Source organism: Helianthus annuus, chromosome 3, assembly GCF_002127325.2.
Source record: "Helianthus annuus cultivar XRQ/B chromosome 3, HanXRQr2.0-SUNRISE, whole genome shotgun sequence".
NCBI lineage: Eukaryota > Viridiplantae > Streptophyta > Magnoliopsida > Asterales > Asteraceae > Helianthus > Helianthus annuus.
In genome coordinates, this window is record NC_035435.2 from 162,998,532 (window position 1) to 163,010,185 (window position 11,654).

Consider the following 11,654-nt stretch of genomic DNA (forward strand, 5'->3'; position numbering starts at 1 on the left):
ACTTAGATGCTTTTATTTGAGCTCGGGTTTAAAAGTGAACCTGAAAAAAAGCAGTTTGTATGGGGTTGGAATTGAGGATTCTCACGTTCAATTGATGGCAAATATGTTGGGATGCACAAGAGGAACGTTCCCTTTCAAATATTTGGGGTTACAAGTAGGGGCAAATATGAATTTGATCAAGAATTGGGATCCGGTGGTGGAAACATTTCAAAAAAGGTTGTCACTTTGGAAGGCAAAAACGATTTCTTTGGGTGGCCGAATTACGTTGGTGAGTTCCGTTCTTAATGCCTTGCCTACGTATTACTTTTCTTTATATAAGGCACCACTAGGGGTGATAAAAAAGTTAGAAAAATTACGTAGAGATTTTTTGTGGGGATCGAATCCTGAACAAGAAAAAATGAAGTGGGTTGCATGGAAGAGTATGATGACGCCAAAAGACCTCGGGGGAATGGGGTTTGGATCATTACGAGCGGTAAATTTAGCAATGTTGTCTAAGTGGTGGTGGAGGTTTAAGGTGGAAAGAGATAGTCTTTGGAAAAAAGTGGTATGGGAGGTGCATAACAATTCAAGAACGTGGAGCTTTATTCCAGCAAAAATGTCAATGGCGGGCCCATGGAAACAAATACACAATTTAAAAATTGATTTCAATACAATGGGTTTTTGTTTGGAATCTCTGTTTCGTGGGTCTCCGGGAAGCGACAGGGAAATGTTTTTCTGGAAAGAAAGATGGTTGTTTGAGGAGCCTTTATGCGAGAAGTTCCCGGCCCTGTTTCAGTTGGAGAGATACAAAAATGTTTTAATCAAGGAGCGGGTGGTGGATGGTCCAAATGGTTTGGAGCTGAAGTTTCTGTGGATCAGGCTACCTTCGGTGGCTGCCGAGATATCCGAGTTAAACATCCTATCTGATGCTATTGTTCGATATGAATTCGGTTTGGGTGCGGACAAATGGGCTTGGATCTTGGACAGCTCCGGTAGCTTCTCGGTGAGCAGTGTAAAGGAGAAGACGCACCGTTTAATGTTTTCAGATCTTCGGCTGGATTTTGAATGGAATAATTGGTCCCCCATCAAGGTAAATTTTTTAGTTTGGAGACTAATTCAAGATAAGCTTCCGACCAAGGCGGCTTTGAATAGAAGAAATGTCATAATAGAAGATAATCGTTGTAAAATGTGCGGTGATGAGGAAGAGTCTGCTTTGCATCTTTTCGCCTCATGCCGTATTGCGGAGCAAATTTGGGAGTTCATAACTCGGTGGTGCAGAATAAAACAGGTTCTTGTTTTGGAGTTGAAAGACTTGGCAAATATACATAAATGCAACAGAGGATCACATAGGTGGAAAAAAACGGTTAACTTGGTAACACAAGCGACCATATGGGTGATCTGGAGAAGCCGAAACGAGGCGGTATTTGAAGGAAAGCAGCCCTATGTTAATAGGATGAAGGAAGAAATCAAGATGTTCGGGTATATGTGGCTGAAAAGTAGAGTTAAAAACGCTAATATTTCATGGGAAAACTGGTGTAATTTCGATTTAATTAGTCTTGGGGTATGATAGTTTACATGGGTGTATGAACTTTTGGTGATACATTTCTGGCTAACAGTTGGTTATCCAGATGGTATGAATAAATTTTGTTGATCTTTCAAAAAAAAAATATCTATTGATCTGTTAAAAAAGTGGTGTGCTCAACTAAAAAGTTGGGGATATCCGGATATGGGTATAAACGAGATGAGCCAAGACTATCCCGAGTTTTAACTTAAAAGAGCTTTAGCTCGTTTAAGCATCAGCTTTGACTTTGACTTTTTAATGAGTCAGTTTCGAGTAGTTCACGAGTCACAAACGACTCGGCTTGTTTACACCCGTAGTTAGAGTTTCAAATCATGTAATATGCAACTTGTGACTTATATAACCCAGAAGATCTAGGAATTGCAGTTATAAATAAAAAAAAAAACTAATTCTTTGAAATAAAAAGTCCATACAGCTTTAGATGATGGGGTGTCACAACACAAATCAACAATATCAACGCGTTTCAACACAAATGGCGTGAGCTCAAACTGAAGTTGGATCGTTTTAAAACTTGCTTCGACCGTGTCCCTACGACTTGACCCATGATGATCGACTCAAAATCGCGAAGATCGGGTACAAACACGATGGGAATACGGATTTTAAGTGGGTTGCCCACTTTAATATTTATCATACTCTGTAGTTTTTTTTTATTTGTTAGGATTTAATAAGTAGTTTTTTTTTATTTTTTAGGATTTAATAAGTAGTTTATTTAGGATTTAACAAGTAGTTTTTTTTAGTTTTTAGGGTTGTCTTTTATGTAATTTTTTTTTAATTAATGTAATATATTTTAATATAAATTGTGTTTTTTATATAATAAAATGAATGACACATGGCACTCCAACGTTGGCCTGGCCATGACCATTTCACATCCCACTTTTTTTGAAAATGTACTAATAGAACCCGCATCTATCATATGACAAGTAGGGGTGAGCAAATTAACCACCATAACCGATAACCGAACCATAACCGAACCACTAATAACCGATACCCAATATAACCAATGGTTATGGTTATGAAACTTTGTATAACCGCTCAATCGGTTATGGTTATGGTTATGAAGCTTTGGTTAACCGACATAACCGAAACCGAACCGAACTTGTGATGTTAGCTTTATATAATTGATTTGTATTTTACAAAACGATATAGAGGGTTTTTACTAAGATAAAACTATGTTAGTAACAAAATGATCTTGATGTAGATGTCATTTGTTTTGATAAAGAACTAAGGTGTTATGGCCATAATTGTTTTTGTTTGAGAATTACCTTATTAAAAAAAATCCTAAATCGGTAGTTTAACCAATAAGTTTAGTCTCCGTTATCTTATAAAATAGGCTCAAGCTAAGTTCAAATCGTGCACAACCATATTTATTTCAAACCTTGTTTGGTTACTTAACCGAAATTAACCAAAACCAAACCATAACCGATTAATCGTAACCGAAGTTTGATTATGGTTATGATTACCAAAACTCCATAACCAAACTAGCGGTTATGGTTAATAGTAAAAACCGAATTAAACCGACCTATGCACACCCCTAATGACAAGCAATGACACACCCTTTGGTCTTACTAAAACCAGTCAACAACAGGAAGCTGTGGTAGTATATGGACTTTTAATAAATACAAATATTTTAAAGACGATTATTTCAAAAATGTCGTGGAACTTGTGCGAGATACCTGCACCAGCACCTACCATATTCCACCTCTCAGTAATAACTTCCTCCACAACTCCAAAAACAATTTCAACTCTCTCCCTCCCTCTCTCTCTCTCTCTCTCTCTCTCTCTCTCTCTCTCATACCAGCCATGGCTACTACGTCGTCGTTTTGCACCACTCCGTTCCACACCGGAATATCCTCCAAACATCAACCAACTCCACTTCCTTCAACCGCTGTCCTCCCCTGCTCCACCACCAGACGCTCACCTATCTCTCTCCGGTCCGTACAACGTCCGGTGGTGGTTGCGGCTGCTGCAAACGCCGTTGAAGTTGAGAAATCGGCGGTTGCGAAAACTCCGGCGAAGATTCTCCCGTTCCGAGTCGGTCATGGCTTCGATCTTCATAGATTGGAGCCTGGATATCCTCTCATCATTGGAGGCATCAATATTCCTCATGAGAGAGGTTGCGAAGCTCATTCCGATGGTAATTTGTTATTTCGTTACTTTAATAGTTGAATTTGTTTGTTACTATTGTTATTCTGAATTAGGTTATCGATAATTCGGTGGTTAATTTTGATGTTTGCTTAGAATTCTGTATGTTTTGTAACTGTTTGCCGTTATTGATTCGAATTACGCCACTTCGTTGAGTTATTTTGGTGTTTTGTTTGTGGAAATATCTATTAACTGTGTAAATAATTGTTTATAGTGAGCATGCAAAGAGTGGATTTAGGTAGCAGTGTTCAACTAATCGAATGTTGAATACTTGAATAGGATTATTCGAAAATTGAATTGAAGCTGGATTCGAATTCGGTTCAAAATTGGATTTCTGGATTCGAATTCGATTCAAAATTTGATTACTGGATTAGAATCGAAGTTTTGAAGCTGGATTGATTTTGAACCTAATTTGAATATTTGAAAACTGAATTCGAAGTGGAATTGTGGAAGCGGCAATGTGGATTTTGAGTTTTGAGTAGGGCAAAGAGCGGTTAGAGATTAGAGGCTTAGAGCTGATTACTAGATTAGGGATTTTGAATTTTAGACATTTAGTGAATTTAAGGTAAGTGCTTATTGGGTTGATCATCGGACTGGATATTATATTTCGAGTCAAATCGAAAATCATAAATTCGTATTTGATTGCTGAAGTCGGATTGAAGTTCGAGTATTCAATAACCAAAATCGGATTTGAATTCGATTTGAAATTTGAGTTTTTCGAGTCCAATATGTTGAATACCCCTAGATTTAAGTACATTTCTTAGAATAGTTATGTATTTTGTGTGGAAGTTGATAAAATGTAGCTTTCCGAACAACAAGCATTTGAGTGTGAAAGTTACGATCATAGGGGGAATAAGTATGGAATATATGATAGAATTGCTGCAGTCTTCCTTTACCTTAAGAAACGAAAAGTGCAAGTTTAGACAAAATTGCTCAATGTGACAGTAGTACTTGAACGTCAATACTTCGATTATGCTAACGATTATGAATGTCTGATGAAGTGATGTTCTTATCTTGATTGATTGGTGTGTTGTAGGTGATGTGCTTTTGCATTGTGTTGTGGATGCTATTTTGGGTGCTTTGGGTCTACCCGACATCGGGCAGATCTTTCCAGACTCAGATCCGAAATGGAAAGGGGCAGCATCATCTGTTTTCATCAAAGAAGCTGTAAGATTTATCATTGCCTTTTTAACCATTATATCATGCTACATCGCCCCTTTAGCCACTTGTTTGCATCTCAAATTTGAGTTTATTGTCACACTCACGCTGAATTGAATATCAGGTGAGGCTGATGGATGAGGCTGGTTATGAGCTAGGAAACTTAGATGCCACTTTGATTCTTCAAAGACCAAAGCTAAGCCCTCATAAAGAGGCGATTCGAGACAATTTATCTTTGCTTCTAGGTGCAGACCCTTCTGTTGTGAACCTGAAAGCTAAAACACATGAGAAGGTAGACAGTCTTGGAGAAAATAGAAGTATTGCTGCTCACACAGTTGTGCTATTGATGAAGAAATGAAGTCGTTAGAAACACAGGTTGGTTGACCGTAAGAATTATATTTGCTATGTTCGCATCTCTGTATCAAGATTCAAAAGTAGATGTAAACAACAATAATTGATTTTTACTACTTTTTGGTGTAATGTTTGTTATTTGCTCTCTGCTCTTAATGCATGAAAGCTTGTTCTATAAAAGTTGGTAAGGTTATGTTCTCATTGTGGATTATGGTAATGTATTAAGTTACATTATTGAAGGACTTGGAATATGTTAAAACAGGGATTACAATTGAGCAAGGTTGGCGGGTTGAATTAATGAACCCGAAAACAACCCATATCTTTATTTGTACTAAAACTAACATGTAACCCCGCACGGAGAGGCGTAACCTGTTTATCTAAACAGCTGGTAGGTTAAAACATGTTCGTGGGTTGTAAATGGTTCCGAGTGAAGTGGGTTAAACGGGTTGCCAATTTAAAACACGTTGATGGGTCGGCAATTTAGAGAAAAAGTTACGTGACAAATAATACAAATGCTTACATCCTTCAAACCGTATTTAACATCCTCTACCGATGGATTTGATTGCGCTAAGTGGTGGTGATTCGTCAAGATGGCTACGTGCGTTTTTCGGTAGTTAAAACAAGCATACATGTTAAAACAATAAGATGTACACAAATAAAGTCAAGTAAAACAACACTTTTATTGCAAGATTTCATTTACAGCCACCATTAAACAATCCAATGGCAATCAACTAGAAAGTAGGCCAATGGCTAAACTGGTAACTTGGACCTTGTCAAACAGAGGCCAGAAAAGGGACTCTTATTTATTTAGGCTGTCGGGAATACGAAACTGAGAAGATGCGCATGTCGCACCTTCTGCATTACACGTTGTACCTCGAGGAAAATGTATAATAGTAATACATCCTCTGCCTTTTTCCCTATATGTATATCATGCAGTCTCTAGTCTGTAAATCAAACAAACAAAACCTGATTAATAGAAAGTTGTAATATGAAAATAAGTCTTGTTGCAAACTGATTCATCCAAAGGCGACAATTCAACCACTCTTTAAATTCTGGTTATTACGACTTCAAATTATAATAAATAAATAAGCAGTTCCAAAACGCATACGATAAACAAGGTGAGTTGCAACCTACATAGAAGCACTGGCAATTTCAAGGGCTTCCTCAACTGAAGCTGCACTCTGAAGTTTGACTTTGTCGATAGATGGTTGACTCTTCGCTAGTTTAGGTAGCAGTTGGAACTCCTATAATCACACACACAAAGCAGAATATAACGTAACTGGAAATAAATCAAGCTAAAAGAATGCTTAACAACTTCAATTCACATACCTCCGGAGATCCGCTTTCAAGAAGCACACCCTTTAATTTACCAGAGTCCAACCAAAATGTAGCAATTTTTGGATCAAAGTTCCCGATTTGAATTGCCTCTCCAACTGTTCAAGACGGGTGCTAAGTTAATAACCTTTTTAAGGAAATTCACCTTGGTACGTAGAAAAATACAGTTTTTTTTGACATGTGCTTACCGTTATCCCCAAAAAATTGCCACCATACTTTCCTTGAACTACCTTCATATTCGAAAACTCTCGAGTAGAAATACGGGAGATAATCATACGTGTGAGTTTGTGCGGTTAGTAATGCTTTTACACAATGCTGAGCAGAACGACGAGCATGATCAACATGTTCTACACGTGAAATCTTATTGTACATCTGTTCGTCACAAACAATCATATAATGTTAATGTAAGTGCCAACAATGTACGGCGGTAGCTGACGAGTTTCGAGAAAAATAAATAAAAAAACACACTTTTAATGGGAACGCTGCCACATCACCAACAGCGAAAATCCCGGGAAGACTGCTTCGAAACAGGCCGTCAACCTGAAGATACATAAATTATGAATTTTAAAGGCTTTTTACTTGAATAAATGATTATTTACAAAAAAATTGATTATGCTAAGTTGCTAACCTCTATCCCACCAACGGTTGTATTTAAGCTAACGGCTTTATCAAAAGGACTGACAGCCGGTTTTGCTCCAATACCGATAACGACCTGGAAAAAATTGAAAAGAAAAGTATAAATTATGCTAAAAGGTTAGTGTGCAAAAATGTTGTAATTAAGTTACCAAATCTGCTTCAATTGTAGATCCGTTTTCAAGTTTTACACCAGTAACATTTCCATCAGGACCAGCTTCCAAGCTCTTTATAGAAGCACCCTGTGAAAGAAAACTATTGTTAACCACGATTATGTTGAATGTGCGTGCGGGCTTGTGTAGTTGTGTGCAGAGTATTAATGCGTAGGGAGAAAAAGAACCTTGATGAACTTAACGCCGTTCTCTTGATAAAGTTCTTCGTATTTTTGGGCAAGTGAAGGAGTGAATAGCCTTGGAAGAAGATGAGTTTCGGGAAATATGACCTATTATTGTTGGAAAATAAACTACGGAAGTTAGAAGCTCATTTATTAAAGATTATTATTTTAAATAAAATGTTGAATGTGAGTAAAATCTTACAGTTGTGTCAAGGTTCCATCCAACAGCAGCAGCGGCAACTTCCATGCCGATATAACCACCACCAACCACTACTACTTTTTGTGCTTTAGCCTAGCAAATTGTATCCATTAAAATAAATCGGTACAGAGTTCCTAAAAACTAGTTAGGTATAGGCATATAGCCATATAGGACAAATTATTATAAATATTAAGGAACACTTACTAGTGATGATACTAATGAATCAGCATCAGCAACATCTCGAATATAGTGAACACCACGTAAGTTTCCACCGATTTTCTCTGGAAATCTGAGCAAACGTATATCACATTGATGCGTATAAACGAACAAGATTCACAACTTACAAGAATGCAGAAAGAATTACCTAGATGCAGTGCACCCTGTGGCAATTATGAGGGATCCAAATTTGAGCAATTTTCCTGAATTTGTTGTCAATGTTCGTTTCTCTGCATCAATTGCTGTCACTGGATCTTCATAAATCATCTGCAGTAAGCTCGGGAATTACACTTTAATCTTCTAATGTTACAGTCAACTAAGGGTATGTTTGGCAAAAGTAGCTGGTGGCTGGTAGCTGAAAGCTGCAAGCTGGTAGCTGGTGGCTGAAAGCTGTTAGCTGTAGCTGGTAGCTAGTAGCTGTAGCTTTTTAGATATATTTGGTGTTTGGTAGAGTAGCTGGAGCTTTTAATAAAATGTATAAAATTACCAAAATGGACATAACTAAAAATTTAGAAAGTTGGTGCATTAAAAAGTTTCTTATTTTGAGAGGTTAAAATAGTCATTTTTCCCTAAAAGCTTGTAGCTCCTTCTAAACGCTACTAGTAGTAGCGTTCAACCAAAAGCTTCAAGCTCCTAACCTAAAAGCTTAAAGCTCCTTCAACCAAACAAGACTTTTTATTAAGTAGGAGCTTTTTCTTAAAAGCTTAAAGCTTGAAGCTCCTAAAAGCTCCATGCCAAACATACCCTAAATAAAGTCGATCCAAATTCATAGCAGAATAATGACCAGCTTGAAACAGAAATTCTATTTATCCGCATGAAGACAAGAGTCCAAAAAATAATATACCTCAATCCCTTTCTCCTTGTACCAATCAGATGTCTGCCTCTCACCTCCTGAGCCGACACAAGTGTGAAAGCCCTAATAGAATATAAACGGTGAAAAAAAAACAAATACAGATGACATATTTGCATAATGTAAATAAATGCAACCTAAAACGGATACACATCTCTAATTGTATCGACACGATCATATGCAACACAAAAGCAATAATAAAACTCAACATTATCATTCGCAATGTCAATTTAGTTCATCAAATATCGATTCATTTTCAGTTACAAACGTATTACGCTTAACTGCTTAAGTAACAATAACTCCCCCAATGGTATCAGATCAAGCAAACTGGCTTACCGGCAAACGAGCTGGCTTCTTATCTAACGGAAACAAATAGCCTTTCGTCAAAGCAGGGCGTTCATACGGAGCATACGCCTGCATTGATACCATAACAATCCTTCACTTTGCAACTCAAAAACAGAACAGCAAACTATAATAACTACCAGAATTATGTAATTATAATCCTTGATCTGAATTCATTATTCAAGTTTCCACCTTTAAACACCCATAAACCCTAATTAACTAAGACTACCTCTTTGGAAACAATACACAGCTTCCCATCAGCCATTCCGTGTTCGACGAAAGTCCTAGCTGCATATCCAGCAGCATTTCCACCTCCAACTATCACAAACCTGCAACCTATCCAATCTCAAAACAGTTTTTTTTTTTTTTTTTTTTTTTTTTTGACAAAACTCAAAAAAGAAAAATCAAATTTTTACAAGAAAGAACTCACTCTCGATTATCATTAGCAAAAGAAGAAGATGCAGAAACGACGTAGTTTCTCCTCTGGTGGAAGCTTCTGGAAGTAACAACTGAAGAATGGTGAGAATCAAGAGATGGAGATCGAGGACACCATAAGGAAACCCCACTCTTGATCGATAGTGAACTACATATACTCGCCATTGATCGTCTAACAGTTGCAGCTTTTGAAATTTTATGAATTTTAGAATTAGGGTTTATGATCAGTTTTATATATAGATAGAGAGAAGAGTGGGGGTCAAACCTGAGTGCATAATGGAGAAGAAGGTCATGATTTGTGTGTGTATAGTAGAAAAAAATAATAAATAAAAAATTGGCTCTAAAACAGATCGAAAGGGCATTTGTAGTCCTTCTGATGCAGTTTAAGGACACTCATAATAATGAGGGGTGGTATAGGGCATGAACACAAAAACATTAATGTACGTTTGAGCCTTTGTAGTCGATTTTTAATTCAATTTCACTCGGGACTTATGTCTTATGTAACATTTTGAGTGGCGTGACACGTTTTTAACGGAGCCAGCACTGATGTTCGTCATGGTATTGTATCTGTTTTGAACAAACTTTGTTTTTAACAAAATTTATACCAAAATGTTGAGAAAAAAATACACCTAGCTACGTATTCAATATCTTTTTTTTAAGAAGACTAACAAGAACAAGTTATAAAATTAAAACTAAATTTATAAAAATCAAATAGGTTAAAAGCATATATTATTATATATACCAAAGCGGTGAAAATGAAAATTAAATAAATAAATAATAATAATATTCATGAATTTTGTTTTTTTAATGTGTATGTATATATATAATAAAACAATTATTATATTGATAAATAATAACAATAATAATAATAATAATCCTTGTAAATTACACGGATAGTCCTTATAGTTTGTTTTTTATGAGAAATTGTAAAATGGTTATTTTACATTACTTTAACAGGAATAAAACTAATTTCATCAGCCATTTGGACTAGAAATGAGAATACGTCAACCACGGTGACTTAATCCAACTGAAAAAAAGTTAGAGGAAATTTTTAACAAACAATATGGACCATTTATGTACTTTAATCTAGATTATTTTAGAGTTAGTTCTTAACAAACCACATGGACCATTTATGTACTTTAATCTAGATTATTTTAGAGTTAGTTTTATGTATATTCTTGTTGATACTACATGATGCATTCTAGTTAATTCTTTATACTTTATACTGTTGATTCTAGACAATACATTGTTTAAAGATACAAAATAGAGTGTATAACGATGATATAATTGACAGAGGATTCGAGAATTATCAAGCATCGCATTATAAATTCTTTACTAAGTCTCTAAATGGATTAATTTGTGATGTATAAACTCCTACTAAAGTCATTACTTCTGGTCTTCTCTCACAACACCTCTCGCCATCGAGAAAAAAATGTATTGAAAACAAGTACCGGAGGCTACTTATGTTGCATTATATTGTTGAAATTGGTCAAGAAGTTAATACGGATAAAACAACTTGTGTAGGCTATCAACATGAAGGCGAAAAGACATGAACGCTAACAAAATGTTTAATGTAAAAGTAGTTAGTATATATGCAGTGGTCGATTTATGTGTTGTTAAGCTCTCCACGCCACCTCTTCCTTTTAAATGAAGCTTTCCAAGGCATTAACATGGCAAAAAACACAACCAACCCTAGGTAATCGTGTTAGATGAAAATGATGCTAGTTTAAACACATTAAAAGGAGGAGACGACTTAGTTCTTCATAATGAGCACATAACTAGACAAAGATCATACCCTTTATCGCTAGGTGTTAGAAATACATGAATTTACGATGCAATACCAATCATGTTCATCATCTTATGCTAAACTGGTAACATTTGGCTACCTTAAGGTTGTTCACATTCAAACACTAACTAGTCATGCATCGCACCCTTTTCTAACATGTGTCATGACCACTCATGTCCTTCTAAGAAGTTTGAGAATGTTACGTAACACAACTTTGTTAAAGACCTCTATGTGTTTGGATCATTGTTATATATAGAAAACAACATATACTTAATTAACGATGATCTTTCTCTATGTATAAATGTATTTTCTTTG

General features: G+C 36.1%; 2 protein-coding genes across 6 annotated transcripts; one reads left to right on the top strand and one right to left on the bottom strand.

Moving 5' to 3' along the window:
* The first annotated feature begins 3,212 nt into the window (after positions 1 to 3,212).
* LOC110930441 (2-C-methyl-D-erythritol 2,4-cyclodiphosphate synthase, chloroplastic) lies at positions 3,213 to 5,410 on the top strand. The gene is made up of 3 exons (XM_022173744.2): positions 3,213 to 3,692; positions 4,737 to 4,867; positions 4,983 to 5,410. Exons 1-3 carry the CDS (start codon positions 3,359 to 3,361, stop codon positions 5,214 to 5,216), a joined length of 699 nt encoding a protein of 232 aa, XP_022029436.1. The 5' UTR covers positions 3,213 to 3,358; the 3' UTR covers positions 5,217 to 5,410.
* Positions 5,411 to 5,865: 455 nt separating this feature from the next.
* LOC110930440 (monodehydroascorbate reductase, chloroplastic/mitochondrial) lies at positions 5,866 to 9,941 on the bottom strand. 5 transcript variants are annotated; one of them, XM_022173742.2, is made up of 16 exons: positions 9,819 to 9,941; positions 9,549 to 9,738; positions 9,348 to 9,447; positions 9,113 to 9,190; positions 8,771 to 8,842; positions 8,075 to 8,193; positions 7,915 to 7,999; positions 7,714 to 7,803; positions 7,518 to 7,619; positions 7,330 to 7,419; positions 7,173 to 7,256; positions 7,013 to 7,084; positions 6,733 to 6,916; positions 6,539 to 6,642; positions 6,318 to 6,453; positions 5,866 to 6,153 (listed from the first exon to the last, which is right to left on the bottom strand). In XM_022173742.2, exons 1-15 carry the CDS (start codon positions 9,913 to 9,915, stop codon positions 6,340 to 6,342), a joined length of 1,581 nt encoding a protein of 526 aa, XP_022029434.1. In that variant the 5' UTR covers positions 9,916 to 9,941; the 3' UTR covers positions 5,866 to 6,153; positions 6,318 to 6,339. The 5 variants fall into 5 exon arrangements, with proteins under 5 accessions (XP_022029434.1, XP_022029432.1, XP_022029433.1 ...); XM_022173740.2 differs by having other exon boundaries at positions 6,344 to 6,453; positions 9,819 to 9,940; XM_022173741.2 differs by having other exon boundaries at positions 6,340 to 6,453; positions 9,819 to 9,940.
* Positions 9,942 to 11,654: the final 1,713 nt, after the last annotated feature.